This window comes from Delphinus delphis, chromosome 1 (assembly GCF_949987515.2).
Source record: "Delphinus delphis chromosome 1, mDelDel1.2, whole genome shotgun sequence".
NCBI lineage: Eukaryota > Metazoa > Chordata > Mammalia > Artiodactyla > Delphinidae > Delphinus > Delphinus delphis.
In genome coordinates, this window is record NC_082683.1 from 9,956,979 (window position 1) to 9,977,199 (window position 20,221).

The 20,221-nt window shown below is 47.3% G+C and overlaps 1 protein-coding gene across 1 annotated transcript in view; it reads right to left on the reverse strand.

The window, feature by feature from the left end:
• Positions 1-16,259: 16,259 nt before the first annotated feature.
• Positions 16,260-20,221, reverse strand: part of LRRC38 (leucine rich repeat containing 38) — a 37,139-nt gene continuing 33,177 nt past the window's right edge. Inside the window, exon 3 of the mRNA XM_060012318.1 lies at positions 16,260-17,674. Within this exon, the coding sequence (XP_059868301.1) occupies positions 17,421-17,674 (254 nt within the window). The 3' untranslated portion in view covers positions 16,260-17,420. The remainder of the gene's footprint in view (positions 17,675-20,221) is intronic.

Here is a 20,221-nt window from a genome sequence, read left to right on the forward strand (position 1 = left end):
GTGCAGCTTTGGAGGAGCCACTTAACCTCTCTGAGCTGGTTTTCACCTCTGTCAAATGAGCCTAATGGTCCCTCCTTCATGGGAATACTGTGAGGATTAAATAAGGTGTGTGTGTGTGTGTAGTTGTTTGAAGCAACCTCCCTGTCACTCAGGAGGATCCAGTAGAATTGAGACTATGACTCAGGAAGGCAGAGATATCCTCCCAGAAGCCTCATCCAGGGTGCCACTTACTCCTGTCTCTTTTGGTTAGCCTGAGGAAATCCTCTCCTTACAGAGAAAGTCCCTGGGCCCCATGCATCAGAGTGCTGGGAAGGCACTGGTTGGAACGGCAGAGCCGGGGTTACAAAACCGATGCTGTTCACAGTGGGGAACGGCCAGCCTGCCACAGTGCAGACAGACACTGACCAAGAGCGCCCATCGGCACTTCCACCTGTAGTAAGCTGCCTGCTCCCTTAGAACCCCCATTGCTAAGAGCACCTGCTCCCCTAGACTCTGCCCTGGATGGGAAAGGACTTTACAATACAAATGTGACGTTCAGGAAACTCCCAGGAACTGACTACGTGATCATTTCTGTCTAGTTGATGGGTGGCCCGGGAGCTCTTCCTCCTCTAATTACCCTCTCATTACCGTCAGGAAAGTTTGCTGTAAACTATAGAGGCATCAGAAAGCCTAGAGATTCAGCGAATGTCAGGATCCTTCCTGCTTTGGAGCCTGTTAGCCGGTGTCACCATGCCCTTGATGAAGAACTTTCAATGACTCCCTACTGCATTACATAATGAGCCCGAACTCCTCTGTCTGGCTTTCAGGGACTCTATTTGGGATGTAAAGTGACTGCTTATAATGGGCCATCTTTTGAGGGTTGCCAGGCACTCTGGCTCTGGGGTTCCCCCATGTTAAAGGACCCTTTGGAACCTGCCACTCAACTAGGACCTGCTGAAAGTGCTGTGCCTCTGATGGGTTTGGTTATGAGCCTCTCCCCCCAGGGATGGTGACTTGCTGCCCCCTCCCACATTTCTGCTACTTCTGCTTGCTTCTCCCACCCTTAGGTCTTGTAGGAGCTTCTGCTTATAGCAGTGAGAACAAACAGTGTGATTCAGAGGGAACTACCTCCATCTAAAGACAGTGCTTGAGAGGGGACACGGTTATGAAGGGGAGGGAGGTAAAGCAAAACTGATGGGTCCCCAGATAAAGAATTCCATGTAGTTTTCCTTTCCTTCCCTTAAAACAATAATGGTAGTAATGACAACTTTAAGAAAAATAAGAGAAAATATATCTGTACACTTCTACACACATATAATTGGAAAGTATAACATAAATAGACTTTATTTTCAGGGTAAAGAGGTTTGTGGGGAATTCAATCCACAGGGTCTCCTTACCATAGTTTGACAAGTGGCCATGACAGTTCAAGGTTCATAGATTTTCGGGTATGATTTTGGCCCCCGGGGGATGTCTTGGCAGAGTCTGGAGGTACTTTTGGTTGTCACACTGAGGAGGGTGCCGCTGGCATCCAGTGGGTACAGCCCAGGGAGGCTGCTTAGCACCTCCTGTAGGGCACAGGACAGCCTCCACGGCAAAGAATGATCCAGCCCAAATTTCAGTGGTGCCAAGGCTGAGAAATCCTACCCGAGAACAGTTTCCCCCCCTCACCTGATCACAGACTGTCCAGAGGTGTTTGTTAAAGAAGAAAGCACCCCCACCTGGCATAAGGAACCTGAGTTTCCACTAATGGGGCCTAATAAAGAATTTCAAGGCTTCTTGGCATGATGGAGTCAGCACCCGTTCTTCTCCTGGTAAGAGTTAAGAAGATCCAGTGGAAGGACCTTGTCCAGGGTCAGCAGTGGAGTCAGGACCCAGATTTCCAGCTTCCTAGTACAGGGCTGTTCTGACCACCTCACAAATATCAGGGATGGTCATGTCCTCCCTCCCTGCCACTCTCAGAAACCGGCATGCAGGTGGGGAGAGCTCCCGGCCAACCTCAGGACAGAGCCTGGTCTGGGCCATTGCTTAGCAAAGAGGCCTGTCATGGGCTGGGACCCCTAGAAGCCGAGCCTGAGACCAGGGTCTGTGGGCATGTGATTTATCGAGTGAGAGCCCTTGGAAGAAACCAGTAAGGGAGTGAGGGAAGCAGAAGTAGTAAGGGGAAGGAACACAAGTCTGGTTTCAGCAGAAGTTTAGCTATGGCATGTCCTCAGGGAGCACGACCTGCCCCCCCAGGACCCTTCCCACCTTGAGGCAAAGGAGGGGGGCTTCTGTACCCCTGACTACCTTCTCTCCATCAGTCACTGCTGTTGGCCTGGGGGACCCTGGGGAGGAAAGCAGTGATGTGCTCTTGTCAACTCCTATCAGCTGGTGAGACCAACTGCACTAGTTCAGTGACATCACATTGGGAGCTTGAAATTGGCCAAGGGGGGAATATTTACACTGGGGAAATCGGCAAGTGCTACAAACCAGTACTTTTTTCCGTGAGCCCTTGTTCTAGCACACCCCTGGGGGGAGGGCTGTGTGACTCCCAGGTGGTGGCTTCAACGTGCCACAACTAAGGAGCTGGCAAGACGCAACTGAGAGCTGGTGCAACCCAATTAATTAATTAATTTAAAAAACAGTAAACTGTAAGCACTAGAGAAGGCTATAGCTGTTAGGCGAAGCCCCAGCAGGAACGTAAGGATGGGCAAAGCCTAACTAACCCGAAACTGCATCTGGTGATGTCCCTCCCCAACCCATCGCAATGTCGGTGTGAACAAAGAATGTCACCTGCCATTTCAGTAAACAAAAGATGTTGAGGCCATCAAGCCACCAGCCTCTGCAGTCATCCCCAACAGTGCACTCTGAGGGGATTCAGGATGGAGAAAAACAGGATACCGGCCCTAGATAATTCAGGTGGATATCAAAGGAATAATTTCAGTAAGCCCAGATCTTGCATCTTCCAGCACATAGAAAAGGGCTAAATTCATTAACCTGAGAGGTCTGGTTTTCTTGGGTTGGTTGGTGTCCATGCGATTAGGAAAGCTGTGTCTGCTAGCTGACAGCTGTGGAAGTCAGGATTCCATCCTCCCACGGAGAGTGGGAGAGAGGCCCTATCTTCCTGATAATTACTTTTCACAGGAATCTTCCCCAGGCCCTAGAGAAGGCACCCCTGAGTTGTAGGAGGTACATATACATCTCAAAGGGACAGAGGAAGGATTAACAGTTGTAGATCTCTAAGAAATGGAGACTGGAGTCGACTTCAGGTGTTGGCTAGAACAGTAGTAAATTTTCTTGGCCTCCTGGAGCTTGCCCAGGCAGGCATTTGATGGGGGGCTAGGGTCTTCCTAGGGACAAGGCCTTATGCTCCTAGAAGCCCTGCTAGGATTTGGTCCTCTCCCAGTGCAGGGATTTGGACAGAGTCCTTAGTTCTCACCAGGGACCCTTTTCCTGGCTCCTCACCCTGAGCTGGCCCCTGCTCTGGGTTCCCCAGGCACTGGCATTCCCTGGAGTAAATTATCACATTATTGTGATCACTTGTTTTATTTGTGTCCTCTGATGGAAAACTGCCTGTGATGAGAGCCTGTTTGTCCTGTGCTGCTGTATGTCCAGCGCCTGGCCAGGGGGAAACACTTAAGAAATGTTGAATGAATTAATGAATGTTTAAATGAATGAATGAGTCCCAAGTAAGAAGCATCTAAGACAAGGTGGATTTAGGCAGAACAAACTGGGGGAAATGAGGGGAAGGTGAAAAGTCAGACAACCTGGGAGCCTGTTACACTCTCTTTAGAATCAGAGAGAAGCGAGGTTTGACAAATGTGTCAGATGATGGTTTGAGGGGCATGGGACCTGCAGGCATTTATTGCCCCACCTGGACTTCTGTCCTGGGTCGGGCAGCTCCATGCTGCCTTTCCCTGGATATGGGAGTGACAACAGGGACCAGAAATGAATGAGTCAGTTAATTCCACATTGCACCAGCTCTCCCCTCCCTCTCCTGCTATCACACTTGTTTCCCCAACAAGCTATCAAGCACTTTAGAAGGTGCAGAATTAGTGAGAGAATAAGCTCTTAGAGGGAACTCATCAAGGGGACAGACTGATCTCCTTTGAGAGCAAATCTCTGGAAAACTGAGTAACCTGAGTGGTACACAGCCTCCTCCCTCTTGAGGCAGGTGGTGGGCAAGGACAGGTGAAAAACATCGTCTTCTTATCCTCCTTGGGTGCAAGTCCTTTTTGCAGGGAAAGCTGTCCAAGTACTTAATAGAAGTAATTAGGGGTCGGGTGGTCACGAATGGAAATCTTTCAGTACCCAGCCACCAATGCCAAGCTTGGTCATGCCAAGGAGAGGCGAACATGGAGGGGGTGGGGGGGGAGGGTCCAAAGAGGAGAAGAGGCAGCCACCACCATCGCCCCACAGGATGTGGTGATCTGAGGGGGGCTTGTTCTCCTGGCTCTCAGACTAAAGGCAAGCTGTGAAGTCTGGGGGTTTGTATCATAATCAGCAGCCCACACCGGGCAGAGGGGAAAGATTCAGAGCTACAAAAAAGATGGGCAACTGCTAAGGAAGGAAATACAAGTGGTTCCTGACATTACTGCAGCCCAAGGCTCAGAACTGTGCCCTCTGCAAGGTGAAGAAGCACTTTAACGTACTCAGCATGTCTTGTAAATCCTTCCTTTGTTGTATTCGTCAAACGTTATGTGTGGCTTTCAAGTCTTTAGAAATGGTGGAAATTGATCCATCCATCCACCCACTGATCCATTCATCTGCTCACCTACTCACCCATCCATCCACCCACTGATCCATCCATCCACCCACTCATCCATTCATCTGTTCACCTACTCACCCATCCATCCACCTTCCCATCCATCCATCCATCCATCCATCCATCCACCCACCTCATCCATCTACTTCACAGATATTTATCAGGTTCCTGCCAAACCCACAACAGGGCTAGGCTCTGGGCATACAAGACAAACAAGACAAGCATGGACCTTGATCTTGCACTTCACAATCCAGAGAGGAGGAAACAGTACACAAGCAAGCAAACAAAACCCGAGAAGCCCACACAACGAGTCCTGTGAAGAGAATGAAACAGGGTGATAATGGGTTAGAGGGTGACAGGTAAGGGTTTCTTCAGCTGGGATGGGCAGGAAGGACTTTTTGAGAAAGTGACCTTTGAGCTAAATGACAAGAAGGAGAAAAGATCTATGGGGAGAGCATCCCAGGATGAGGGGACAGCCAACTGCAAGGGCCCTTGACTGAAGAAGCCAAGGGGCTGAAAAGAGTGAGTGATGGAGACGTGCGTGGGGAGAAGGGGAGGAGTCAGCAAACTCAGGGACCACTCACAGCAGCACCACACAATCTGAGGGCCAGCTTGCTTGCCCTCCCAATACTCATGTGAATACCCTGATACTCACATACCAGAAACTTTTATTACTCTGCTATTTTAATGCTCCAGTAATACTCCTCCCAAATACTCTGTTTGGACCATTTCAGTGGCTGTAGGTCAACTGCAATAAGCTGGCTTGGACCCCAGCCTGGACTCTATCCCACCTCCTCACCCTCTTGGACTTCCTTCCTTGAGGGAGGCCACATAGTGTGGCCCTCTTCAGATGGGATACTGTGTGTTCCCCTGTTCATGCGACAGTTGAGGGCTCCTTTCTGCCAGTCCTGGTCAAGGGTTGGTGTTCAGTGATGGTGACCCACTGGCTCTGACCTCATGGAGCATCTCTGGGTACAGAGGATTCCATGAGGCAGGGGGAGACATCCACAGTGCCAGCTCAGAGCCACCCAGTGGGGATGTCCTGCCCCTGCATTTCATTTTCTTTATCTTTCTTTCTTTTATTTTAGCACCTTTATTGGAGTACAATTGCTTTACAATGGTGTGTTAGTTTCTGCTTTATAACAAAGTGAATCAGCTATACATATACATATATCCTCATATCTCCTCTCCCTTGCATCTCCCTTCCACCCTCCCTATCCCACCCGTCTAGGTGGTCACAAAGCACCAGCTGATCTCCCTGTGCTATGCAGCTGCTTCCCACTAGCTATCTATTTTACATTTGGTAGTGTATATATGTCCATGCCACTCTCTCACTTCATCCCAGCTTACCCTTCCCCTCCCCGTGTCCTCAAGTCCATTCTCTACATCTGTGTCTTTATTCCTGTCCTGCCCCTAGGTTCTGAGAACCACTTTTTTTTTTCAGATTCCATATATATGTGTTAGCATATGGTATTTGTTTTTCTCTTTCTGACTTACTTCACTTTGTACGACAGAATCTAGGTCCATCCACCTCACTACAAATAACTCAATTTCATTTCTTTTTATGGCTGAGTAATATTCCATTGTATATACATGCCACATCTTCTTTATCCATTCACCTGTCGATGGACACTTAGGTTGCTTCAATGTCCTGGCTATTGTGAATAGAACTGCAATGAACATTGTGGTACATGACTCTTTTTGAATTATGGTTTTCTCAGGGTACATGCCCAGTAGTGGGATTGCTGGGTCGTATGGTAGCTCTATTTTTAGTTTTTTAAGGAACCTCCATACTGTTCTCCATAGTGGCTGTATCAATTTACATTCCCACCAACAGTGCAAGAGGGTTCCCTTTTCTCCACACCCTCTCCAGCATTCATGGTTTATAGATTTTTTTCATCATGGCCATTCCGACGGGTGTGAGGTGATACCTCGTTGTAGTTTTGATTTGCATTTCTCTAATGATTAGTAACGTTGAAAATTCTTTCATGTGTTTGTTGGCAATCTGTATTTCTTCTTTAGAGAAATGTCTATTCAGGTCTTCTGCCCATTTTTGGATTGGGTTGTTTGTTTTTTTGATATTGAGCTACATGAGCTGCTTGTAAATTTTGGAGATTAATCCTTTGTCAGTTGCTTCACTTGCAAATATTTTCTCCCATTCTGAGGGTTGTCTTTTTGTCTTGTTTATGGTTTCCTTGGCTGTGCAAAAGCTTTTAAGTTTCATTAGGTCTTATTTGTTTATTTTTGTTTTCATTTCCATTTCTCTAGGAGGTGGGTCAAAAAGGATCTTGGTGTGATTTATGTCATAGAGTGTTCTGCCTATGTTTTCCTCTAAGAGTTTTGTAGTGTCTGGCCTGCATTTAGGTCTTTAATCCATTTTGAGTTTACTTTTGTGTATGGTGTTAGGGAGTGTTCTAATTTCATTCTTTTACATGTAGCTGTCCAGTTCTCCCAGCACCACTTATTGAAGAGGCTGTCTTTTCTCCATTATATATTCTTGCCTCCATTATCAAAATAAGGTGACCGTATGTGTGTGGGTTTATCTCTGGGCTTTCTATCCTGTTCCATTGATCTATCTTTCTGTTTTTGTGCCAGTACCATACTGTCTTGATTACTGTAGCTTTGTAGTATAGTCTGAAGTCAGGGAGCCTGATTCTTCCAGCTCCGTTTTTCTTTCTCAAGATTGCTTTGGCTATTCAGGGTCTTTTGTGTTTCCATACAAATTGTGAAATATTTTGTTCTAGTTCTGTGAAAAATGCCATTGGTAGTTTGATAGGGATTGCATTGAATCTGTAGATTGCTTTGGGTAGTATAGTCATTTTCACAATGTTGATTCTTCCAATCCAAGAACATGGTATATCTCTCCATCTGTTTGTATCATCTTTAGTTTCTTTCATCAATATCTTATAGTTTTCTGCATACAGGTCTTTTGTCTCCTTACGTAGGTTTATTCCTAGGTATTTTATTCTTTATGTTGCAATGGTAAATGGGAGTGTTTCCTTAATTTCTCTTTCAGATTTTTTCATCATTAGTGTATAGGAATGCAAGAGATTTCTGTGCATTAATTTTGTATCCTGCTACTTTACCAAATTCATTGATTAGCTCTAGTAGTTTTCTGGTAGCGTCTTTAGGATTCTCTACATATAGTATCATGTCATCTGCAAACAGTGACAGTTTTACTTCTTCTTTTCCAATTTGGATTCCTTTTATTTATTTTTCTTTTCTGAGTGCTGTGGCTAAAACTTCCAAAACTATGTTGCATAATAGAGGTGAGAGTGGGCAACCTTGTCTTGTTCCTGATCTTAGTGGAAATGGTTTCAGTTTTTCACCATTGAGGATGATGTTGGCTGTGGGTTTGTCATATATGGCCTTTATTATGTTGAGGTAAGTTTCCCTCTATGTCTACTTTCTGGAGGGTTTTTATCATAAATCAGTGTTGAATTTTGTCAAAAGTTTTTTCAGCATCTATTGAGGTGATCATATTATTTTTCTCCTTCAATTTGTTAATATGGTGTATCACATTGATTGGTTTGCGTATATTGAAGAATCCTTGCGTTCCTTGTATAATCCCACTTGATCATGGTGTATGGTCCTTTTAATGTGCTGTTGGATTCTGTTTGCTAGTATTTTGTTGAGAATTTTTGCATCTATGTTCATCAGTGATATTGGCCTGTAGTTTTCTTTCTTTGTGACATCTTGGTCTGGTTTTGGTATCAGGGCGATGGTGGCCTTGTAGGATGAGTTGGGGAGAGTTCCTCCCTCTGCTATATTTTGGAAGAGTTTGAGAAGGATAGGTGTTAGCTCGTCTCTAAATATTTGATAGAATTCGCCTGTGAAGTCATCTGGTCCCGGGCTTCTGTTTGTTGGAAGATTTTTAATCACAGTATCAATTTCAGTGCTTGTGATTTTTCTGTTTATATTTTCTATTTCTTCCTGGTTCAGTCTCAGAAGGTTGTGCTTTTCTAAGAATGTGTCCATTTCTTCCAGGTTGTCCATTTTATTGGCATAGAGTTGCTTGTAGTAATCTCTCATGATCCTTTGTATTTCTGCTGTGTCAGTTGTTACTTCTCCTTTTTCATTTCTAATTCTGTTGATTTGAGTCTTCTCCCTTTTTTTCTTGATGAGTCTGGCTAATGGTTTACCAATTTGTTTATCTTCTCAAAGAACCAGCTTTAGTTTTATTGATCTTTGCTATCATTTCCTTCATTTCTTTTTCATTTATTTCTGATCTGATCATTATGATTTCTTTCCTTCTGCTAACTTTGAGGTATTTTTGTTCCTCTTTCTCTAATTGCTTTAGGTGTAAGGTTAGGTTGTTTATTTGAGACGTTTCTTGTTTCTTGAGGTAGGATTGTATTGCTATAAACTTCCCTCTTAGAACTGCTTTTTCTGCATCCCATAGGTTTTGTGTCATTTTGTTTTCACTGTCATTTTTTCTTGGTATTTTTTGATTTCCTCTTTGATTTCTTCAGTGATCTCTTCATTATTAAGTAGTGTATTGTTTAGCCTCCAGGTGTTTGTAGTTTTTACAGATTTTTCCAGTAATTGATATCTAGTCTCATAGCATTGTGGTCAGAAAAGATACTTGATACAATTTCAATTTTCTTAAACTGCCCCTGCATTTCTTACCTTCTCAGGCAGCTCTTAGGGTGTGGAGAGCCCAGCGTTTCCCCCAGTCTCAGCAGAATCTGCAGCCTCCCCCATCAATGAGGAAGGAACGCAGGTGCTGATTGGCTTTGATGTCCACATCCCCGTCCTACCTGAGCCTTCTCTGGTTTGGAAGCTGGCTGGTTGCCGTGGCTGCAGGTGGTGGCAACCCTTCCCAGGGAATCTATTTGCTTATGTTGATAAACCTGAGTGGAAACCTGAGGGAGGAGGCTGGAGAGACGGGGAAACTGGGAGGCTCTTAGGGGGTCTGGTTCTAAGCCTGGCCTATGGTCTAGTCTGACCCCACACCTGGGGCATTGTCCCCATTTCCATGGGTAATACAATGTGGTTCTGCAGGGTGAGTGAGGGATGGAAGTCTGGGATTAAAAACCTGGACAGGGCAGGGATGGTGTGGGGAGGAGCCCCCCAAGGAGCCACCGCATGGCTGGTGGAGGCCACACTGCCCAAGGCAAGTGTCAACCCTCAGCAGATGTGATGGATGCTTGGCGGATGCCAGTTCATGCTGGATTTCGAGCCTGAGAGAGGCTCTCCATTCCCATAAATACATAGTGTCTGTGGGCTGGGGGATAGGCTGGGGTGATGGTACTTCTGCTGACTTGTAGTCAGGCTGGCAGGATCCACCAGGACAACATAATCTGAGTATTGATGTGGCCTCATGTGTATTCCTAGTGAGTGGACCCTGGGGACATGCGAGCAAAAGTGGCCTCTGACATTTATGCAGGCTCGTGAGCCCCAGATGCAGCTGGGACTGTTAGGTCACTGGCAGCGGGGCTGGGGGCTGATTACAACATGTAGAAATGAGAACTGAGCTTCTGTGATACCTGCTGAGGTCTTCAGACTGCTGGAACTCGGCTCCTGTTATCTGATGCTGGGATTCGAGCTCTGATCCTACTGTTCTCTTTAGACAGCACCCTCTTCTATGAATGCTTAAGGATTCTGGAGGAAGATTCTGGAAGAGGAGGGAAGGTGTCCCTCCCACCGTTTCACTGTATCCTCATCAACTCTGCCAACAAGTCAGTGTTTCTCTGCTCACAGGGGAGGGCTTGAGGCTCCCAGAGGGTCCCTGGCACAGCCCAGGGCATCAGGTATGAGTATAGGTGGACATTCCACTGGAGACTAACCCTCCACCCCCGAGGGCTCCTTTTGAGGCTGGTTGACGTGCGGTTGCCCCACTCTGATTATTCACAGTCAGGGGCTCACTTGGGGATTGTGGATCTGTACTGGAAAAGCACTCCCAGCTCTGGTACCAAAGATTTCCAGAGAGCAATTGAGTTCATGACTAACGTCCTGAGCATGCATGTGACGTTTTACCAGAAAAGCACATTGTATGTTTTCCAAGGATGTCTTACTTATACCCTGGAAAGACATGTTTTCAGAAAATGGATCACGTTTGCAAACAACAGAGAACAATGTTCCTTTCTGTTTTGAAAAATTCTTTTACGTGGAAAAATAATGTCAAGTTTGGATGTGTGTTCATTAGCCTGGAGTCTTAAAGAACAAGGCTACCTTGTTGGTTGCAGGCAAATGAAATCCACAGGGGTCTGCTTTGGGGAGGTTCGGTGAGAATAGACCACTTTGCAAATAATAAATCACTTAACCTTCAAGGTCATTAGAGACCACTAAAAAGAATTTTATGGCCAAGGCCCAGGGCCTGCAGCTAGCTCAGTCGGTGGTGGTGAGATGTTAAGGAAATAGAGCCTTGATGTGTTCCAGGGTCCAGTTAAGTGTAATAAGGGTGTAAAAACCACCTGTCTCCAGCCACTGACTGCACCCAGAGTTCAAGCCTATAGCATTGGTGGGCGGAGGAGAAGGAAAGGAGAGGGGGGAGGGAGAGGGGGAGAAGGAGGAGGATTGGCAGATGGGGAGGGGGATGCATGGATGTTCAGTGCAAACCTCTGCATCACTGGGAAAAGCAAGCAGTTTGCATGCATTTTTCAGCCTTTCTGTATAAAGGCTCCTGTGGACCAGCCCCATAGGGAAGAAGCAATATTCAGTTCTAGGGCCAGAGCCAGGGTGTGTGGCCACCCTTTGGTCTCTACTGTGGTACCCAGGCCTACCTGTACCATCTGTGAAGCCAGGACCAGAGTACAAATACCCTCCACACACCCATATCTAAACATTCATGTCATAAAGATAAACTGCTAAGAAAACGTTCCACCCAGCTACCTTGACAAAAATACCTTCCTAATGACTTGGAAGACCAGGTTTAAATGATGATTCTTGAATTCCTGGAAATCTGCACCAGAATATGGCAGTGTGGGGAGAGCTGAGCCGTATAAGACCTTCCCCTTTCTCTTCCCAGCCCTGGCTCCATCCTGAGCCTCTAAGGGTCTTGTGTACCCATATGTGGATACCTCAGCCTACACATCCAGCCTCTGTTCACATGCCCAGCCAACATCCACTGCCTGGCCGCTCAGTTCACCCTGGAGGAGGGATGCTGGGAAGGGGCCCACCCCCGAGCTTGGGGTCATTTGTGCAGAGAATTCTGGGATCCTGAGGATGTGCTAAAATAGGGCACTGGTACTGGGTGGGAGTGTGCCCTTGGCCTCACAGATTCTTTACCCCAGAGGAAGAGGACAACTGGAGGAACAAGGCCCTCTAACGCACTGGACCCAAATAGGGGTCCATTGCCCAGGTCCAAGGGCCACACTGGTGGTTCCTGCTGTGTTCACAATGAGAGGAATTCATTTGTGATGCTGCCGTAACCTTCTGGTCATCAGATCTTAAGGAGAGCAAGATGGTAAGACAAGATACTTTGGTGGTTTTGATTCTCCTGAATAGGTCTGAGATGTTGAACTTGAGGCTTAAAATAAACTCATTCTGGGTGCACCTAGCAAGTGCAGGTTGCTTTTCCTGGAGTCTAGCATACAACCCCAGGAAATGTGCCATTCTGTGCTGTCCCTGCCAGCCCAGCTCCTGCTGACCCGAGAAGGGAATATGCAGTTGGGCGTAGAGAGGGCATGCAGTGGTCAGAGCACAAAGCCTACTCCAACACTAACTAGCTTTGTCCCACCAGGTAAGTTATTCCCAAGACCAAATCAGATCTCTCAATGACCACATGGAGGTGATGGATCCATAAAGGTGAGACAATAATGGTACCTGCCTGTAATGGTTTATTTTACATGTCAAGTTGGCTAGGCCACGGTGCCCAGACGTGAGGTCAAACATTATTCCGGATGTTTCTATGAGGGTGTTTTTAGATGAAATTAACATTTCAATCAGTGGACTTTGAGTAAAGCAGATTGCCCTCCATAATGTGGGTGGGCCTCATCTCATAAGTTGAAGGCCTTAATAGAATAAAAGACTGACCGCCCCTGGGCAAGAGGGTGTGTGCAGCAGATGCCTCCAGACTTGAACTGCTACACTGGCTCTTCCCTGGGTCTCCAGCCTGCTGGCCTGTCCTGCAGATTGTGGACTTGTGAGCCTCCACAATCACATGAGCGAATTCCTTAAAATAAATCATATATATATATATATATATATATATATATATATATATATATATATATACGCATCCTATTGGAGAACCTGACAAATATACTGCCTTTACAGGGGTGAGTTGTACAAAGGGCTTGGTTCAGCACCTAGCATGGACAGTGCTCTCGATACACATGAACTATTATAACCGAGAGCACAGCTTTGGAGTCCTACAGCCACAAATCTGTTCTGGCTCTGTCGTGTCCTGTCATCCACCACCTTCTCTGAGCTTTGGTTTGCTCACCTATGAAACTGAGAAATGGAATATTGCCTGCCATGTCAGTAAACAAAGGATGCACAGTCATCAGTGATTGTAGCCAGGGCCATGGCGATCCGGTGAGCCCTGAGGGAACTCAAGAAGGAAAAGAATACCTGCTATCTAGCAGCCATCAGACTGCAGCCACTCCCCCTCGGTGAGCCCCGAGGAAACTCAGGATATGAAAACACAGGATACTGGCCCCAGATAGGTGAGGTGCATATCAAAGGAATAATTTCAGTAAGCCCAGACTCTTGCACCTTCCCATATATAGAAAAGCACTAAATTCCTTCAGAGGTCTGGTTTTCTTTAATTAACAATAATCTTTCGACGTTCAGACTACCTACCCTTTGTTGCAAAATTCCTACATATCCTAGCTGCCCACTGTTGCCTCCTTGGAGCAGTTCTCAGGGCTCCTTGAGATGCTCCCTCCCCGGCTTGAAGTCCTAAACCTTCCCACCGCATAAAACATAACTCTCAGTTTTTAGGTTGTGCAGTTTTTTTCAGTCGACAAAATGAGGATGATAGCAGCTCTCCACCTGAGTTGTGAGTATGCTTAAGTAGAGCTCAGGGTTTTAGAGTTTCTAGTACTGTGCCTGGAATTCATTTGTTTGCTTTTGCACCCCACATGCATACTGGTTGTGCCACTACTGTTCAAATGCTGGAGACACAAAGGGCCTGAGTTCCTGCCCTTGGGGAGCTCATGTTCTAGTTCAGAAAAGATAGACAATAAACATGTAAACAAACAGGTGGGATAACGTCACACCATGGTACACGCTGTGCAAAAGATAATACAGGATGGCGTGATGAGAGTGGCTCTGAGGAGGTGACACTTGAGACCCAAATGACACTAGTGGAGATCTGGGAGAGGGGGATGTCCGGATCAGAGGAGGCCCTCAACTGGTATGCAGCATTACCACTGTTGTTAATGATAACTTGAGATGATACAGCAACAGAGAGCACTAGATCATCACCTGCTGCTTGTGCAATGTCACTTCTCAAAGGCGTTTCCCCAGTTGAGCTGTGGCTCCTGGTCAGTATATTTCCTTGGATTTGACCACAGATGTCCCTAATGTCCCCATGTCCCCAGTGTTTCACGGGAACTTTACATCGAGGAGATGACTGTTTCAACTGCCAATACTTGAAAACTCTTCTTCTTCCCCCAAATCATGTTCTTTTCAAAACTCTAGGTTGCAGTCCGCAGAAATGATGGTTCATTGGCACCCAGCAAGCCTTGGGGCCCCTCCCTTGCTCACTCATCCATTCAGTAAATGACCACCGGCCCCTACACTCTGCAGGGTGTGTCTTCCGAGCAAAGAGCTGAGCCTGCTGACCACAATGAACCACTTGAAGTGGACTGAAGGATTAAAATAGACTTATTAAGAGGGAATTCATCTATCAGAACCTATCATAACAAGGGTCTAGTGCAGTTTCCACAACTTGGGGTATCACCTCCCTAGGATTCTGGGAAAAACACAGTGTGCCTTCGGTGGGGGCCCAGTTGGATCCAGGGCCTTTAGTTGTGTCCCTGGTAGGATGCTCCCAGGAATGGCGATTGGAGACTGTGATGACAGACCGTAATTCCAACCCCGCACAAGTCTCAGCTGAGTCTGTGGCCAGGCTGGGGAGGTGCTGGTGTTAGATTGTTTCGTGTCCTCTGAGCACTCGGCCCCCTACTCCATGGTCTTTTCTATCTCCCCTATGATGGCCCATCAGTGCAGTTCTCTCTCCTGACTGAAAACTGTCTCCAGGAACCTTCATTCACAATAAGGTACAAATGATGGCTGGAACCTTTCGACAGGAATTCGAGCAGCACCTAACGGTTCGTGATGACCATTTTGTTTGTCTATATTGTTTCCTCAATGGAAGCGTTACCTGCACTGAGGGTGGGGCCCACGGAGGTTGCCATGGAATCTGGGAAGATGCTGGCCCACTTCTCCATTTGCCCAGCGACTCTGAGAAGACAGCTCCTCTGAGCCAGGGGTCTCCTCCACTGGAGCCAGCAATGCTGGGGGCTAGAAAGGTGACCGGGAGTCTCCTTGAGGGTGAAGAGGAGAAAGAAGAGTAGAGACAGAGAGTGGAAGAGGAGGAAAGGAGAGAAGGGGAGAGGGAAGCAAGGAGGTGGGAGAAGGAGGCAGGATTCAGCTCAAAACGACCCAATTAGAGGCCCCCGAGTGACAGCTGATGTTATGCATCAATTTGACTGGGTCATAGGGTGCCAGTTATTTGGTTAAACATTCTTTCTGGGTGTGTCTGTGAGGGTGTTTCTGGATGAGATTAGGATTTGAATCTGTAGACTGAGTAAAGCGGATGCCCCTCCCCAAAGTGGGTGGGCAGCACCGAATCCATCAGGACCTGAATAGAACAAAAAGGCGGAGAAAGGAGGAATTTCTCTCTCTCTCTCTCTCTCCCTCCCTCCCTCCCTCCCTCCCTCCCTCCCTCCCTCCCTCCCTCTCCCTCCCTCCCTCCCTCCCTCCCTCCCTCCCTCTCTCCCTCTCCCTCTCTCTCTCTCTCTCTCTCTCTCTCTCTCTCTCTCTCTCTCTCTCTCTCTCCCCTTCCTCTCCCTCTGCCTGACTACTTGACCTAAGTTTTCTCCTGCCCTCAAACTAGAACTTAACCATTGCCTCTCCTGGCTATCAGGCCTTTGGACTCAGACCAGAACTGCACCACCAGCATTCCTTGGGTCTCCAGCTGGCTGGCTGCAGACTGTGGGACTTCTCAGTTCCCATAACTGCCCGAGCCAATTCCTTGTAATGCACATAGATGGATACGCAGAGCTCCAATTGATCCTGTTTCTCTAGAGAGCCCTGCCTAATACACCCATCCATCCACTCTTGACCGGTTCCTCCCACTTACTCTCTGTCACAAGGTCTCATTTCTTTCCTTCATGGCGCTTATCACTACCTACAATTATAGTTTTGTTTACTTGTTTGTTTTATATTCTACCCATAAGATTATTGAGGCCCAAGCGAGCTGGGGCCCCACCTTCCTTCTGGAAGGTGTACCCACAATTCCTGGACCAGGGCACTTAGCAAGCACTCAGTAATTCTTTGTGGAGGCAGAGATGCAAGAGAGCAATGAGGAAGAAACATAAGGAATATATTATGGGAAACAATGGAAAGATGCTTCCCCAAATATCCCAGGAGCTTCTCACCAGCCCCTCGTCTAAGTGTCAGCCCCCAGCAAGGTCCGACGCTGCCGATACCCATCATCTTGCATCAACCTGCTGGGTGCATGGCATTGTTTCATACTGTCTCCGAACCAAAGTGCTGCAGTCCACATCCTGGAAAACACTGCCTGTCACAGCCTATGCTCCAAAGAATGTCACACACACCCTAAGGCCACTGATGGAGGTTCTACAGAAGCCAAGTCCCAGGTTTTTTTGTTGTTTTCTTTTTTTAACATTTTATTGGTCCGATATAACCTGCTTTTTGGAATCCTGGCCTCCAGGAAAGTTTATCACAAGTTCTGGAGATGACAAGTCTGGAACGGTGCCAGCACAGAGAATGAACAGGCGTTATTCAGTTGAGGTGGGACTCGAGGCTGAAGGAGGTGGTGGGGCAAGATGGAAACAACTGCTGTGCTTCAGAGGGAAGAGTGACTCTCAGCAGAGGCCATCACAATTGTGCAGAAACGACTGTTCTTCCTTTACCAGTTGCTACCTCTTAGGATAAGGATCGGGGTTTGAGTTCTGTCAACAAATGTTTTTCTGACCTGCTCACCAAAATATAACAACAGACACCCTTTGGCCAGGTCTTAGCTTTTTCCTCGGTGCCACTTTAGCCACATGTGGGGCTGTTCTCTGCGTAACACCCTAAGGCGGCCGAAGCCCATTCCAGAAGGGGCAGAAGTCCCACTCCCGTGGAGACGGACCTGAACTCCAATCCCCACTGTCTAGGCTGCTGCCTCTCAGGAGGAAGGAGAAGCTGCCTGGTTCTGCGGTCCAGGTCAGAGAAATGGACGGCGCAAAGTCACCTTTGCAGGTGAGAGCTGCCAGTCTTCACATCCCCTGTGCTGTTTTCAGCTGTCACCTCTGAAACCTGACTCGGTCATCTTCTGCCCACACGCACCTCAAGCCGAGAGGCAGGCTCTCCTCGGGGAATCCTTCCTGGGCTCCTTCGCTCTGCGGATTCTAAACTCTGAGATCAGCGGTCTCAGCGGGTGCGCCCAGGGGGCAAGGCTCAGAGCAGGCGCTGCTCTGGTCACTGATGGTCAATTCTTCTCCGTTTTCAGCATTTCCCTCGGAGGAGCGCCACCTGCTGGGGGTCTGGAGAGCGAGGAGGGGGTGCAGGTGGTTCAGTCGTCCTCATCCTCATCTTCGTCCTCAGTGTCTTTGTTGGGGGCGCACCTCTGGAAGCACTGCACCACGGTGGCCAGAAAAAAGCTGGAGATGATGGCGGCGATGGACACAGCCACGCCAGAGAAGATGATGATGAACAGGTCTGTGAGCGAGAGGCTGAACTTGCACTCGCTGAAGCTGGCCTCCGACAGCTCTTGCAGGAATATCCTCCTGTTCTCCATGGGCAGGGAGCATTGGATTTCGTCAAGGCCTGTGAGAAAGGCAGGCAGAACGAGAGAGAGGTTTAGGCTGCAGCCCAGGATTGCCTACAAGTTAGCAAGGTGAGTGCTTACCAGGTGCAAAGCAGGCGCGTGCCCCCAAACACAAAAGGGGGAAAAAGTTGACTTGAATGCAATTTAAACGTTTTCAGAAAGCCTCAGGGGAATCACATGGAAGAAACCAGAATGTGCTGGTCTCCCTTTCTTTAAGGTGTGGCACTCTTGATTTTGAATCACTCAAGGTGGTGATGGAAGGGAGCATAATCTTTTTAGGGTTTAGAAGCTCTGTAAACCGTAATCCAGATCTGGTAATACCCAGCGCCCTCGGGGCAGAGGGCAGGGCAAGGCTGTGGGATGCGGAGGGGCGGTGCCAACCAATGGCAGTACCCTCTAGTGTGTAAGGCAGCTTCCCAAGAAGAATGCCAGCCTCCTTTCCACTGCCACCCAGGAGAAACTGAACAGAGGATCAGTGTAGCGCTGTAGAAACTCCACTCACTACCCTAGAAGGGTTTTCCCTTGGCAGGAGTGGGGAAAATAAATATGTAGTTACGATGCTTGCATGAGCTCCTCTGTGCTTCAGAATCACCTGAAGACTATACCGAAATCCAGATTCCCAGGCTCCGCCCCCTGGAGAATCCAATTCAGCAGGCTGCACTGGGACCCCAGCCTCTGCATTTTTAAAATCCAGGTGATTCTGATGCCGCTGGTCCACGAGGCACACGTGAAAACATTATCTTCTAGTTGGTGAGAGAGACTGAGGGGTTTGAGAGAGAGTTCCTGGGACACCCACCCCGCTACAACCAGAAGAGCCCTTGTAAACTCTGTTTTATATATTGGGGTTCCCTTTAAGATCTCATGTGAAAAGTGTCTGGCTAATTTAAAAAGAAGTTTCAAATCCACAGGTCAAAAAAAATGTTACATCTGGGTATGTGCTGAGACAGGGCTTCATAGCAACAGCAATAAATGCAATCTAGAGCTTACCATGGGCCAGGCACTGTTCTAAGCACTTCACACATAATAAATAGTTTAATCCTCACAACTCTGTGAGATAGGTCCTGCCATCATCCCCATTTTACAGATGAGGAAACAGGCTCAGAGAGGTAAAGTAACTTGTCCAAAGTGGCACAGCTAGTAAGTGGCCTAGCTTGGACTCTAACTCAAACCATTGCCTCCAGAGACCTGGCCTGCAGCCACTGTGCCTCCAAAAGGAACAGAAAGCAGGTGTGGGGCTGGAGAGGAAAGCCAGGAAGAGAGGGGCCAGGGACATAGGAAGCCAACATTGTCTTCTCATGGCTGCCACCAAGAGGAGTGGTGGTGACAGCAGTTGTCGGTCACCTGGGGGTGAGGGACATGTTCTTAGTGTAATGGATTCATGGCATTTTAGAGATACCGCTGTATGACTGCTCCTCTATCAGTTAGCGGTTCCCCTCGGGGTACCCCATCTACCATCAAGTGAAATGGGAGGGCAGCTACAAGGACTGCAGGCCGGTGAATTTTACCCCTTCTACTTACTCGTAGGAGCCCAAAGCTGAGACTTGCCTGGGACAAAGGACCATCTGTAGATAGGGTGTCAACTAAGGTCTAAAGGATGAGATGGAAGCAGTTATGGAAGAACAGTCCAGGTAGAGAAGAAGGAAGCTGGCAAAGAACTTGGAGTTCGGGGAACCATGCAGCTGGGGCATCAGAGTGAGTTCATTCAGCATGAGCTGGGGCGGGAGAGATGGGCATGTGCTGAGATGAAGCCCCTGAGAACCGGGGTCTTCAAACAAATACTATGAAGAAAGGCCCACCTCCACCCCCAATCCTGTTATGGACTGGATTGTATCTCCCCCCACCCCAAATTCATATGTTGAAGCCCTAACCTCCAATGTGACTATATTTGGACATAGGGTCTCTAGGGAGATAATTAAAGTTAAATGGGGTCATAAGGGTGGGGCCCTGATCAATAGGATTGGTGTCTTTATAAGAAGAGGAAGAGATAACAGAGAGCTCTCTCTTTCTCTGTGTGTGTGCATAGAGGAAAGGCCATGTGAAGAAACAGCGAGAAGGTGGCCATCTGCAAGCCAGGAAAACAGGCCTCAGCAGAAACCAAGCCTGCACACACCTTGATCTTGGACTTCTAGCCTCTGGAACTGTGATAAAATAAATTTCTGTTGTTTAAGCCACCTGATCTGTGGTATTTTGTTATGGCAACCCTAGTAGACTAAAAACAATCCTCACTGGACAAGAACAAAAGATACAGACTTGTGTTAGCATTAAGCTTTAAAGACTGTTCGTTATCAAGCATAATCTGCACATCCTGATGGATATACAATATGAACTACATACAAAGTCAAGTTACTGTCATAATTTCACGAACTTCGAATATAAGAAAATGCATGATATTAAAATGCATAAAAAGGTCAGACCTGTCTTTGATCTGGAAGAGGAGAGAAAAATAAAGTAATAGTACCTAATATTCATATTGCACTTACTACATGCAAACACTGTTCTAAGTTCTATATGCATATTAACTCTTTATTCTCACAACAACTATTATT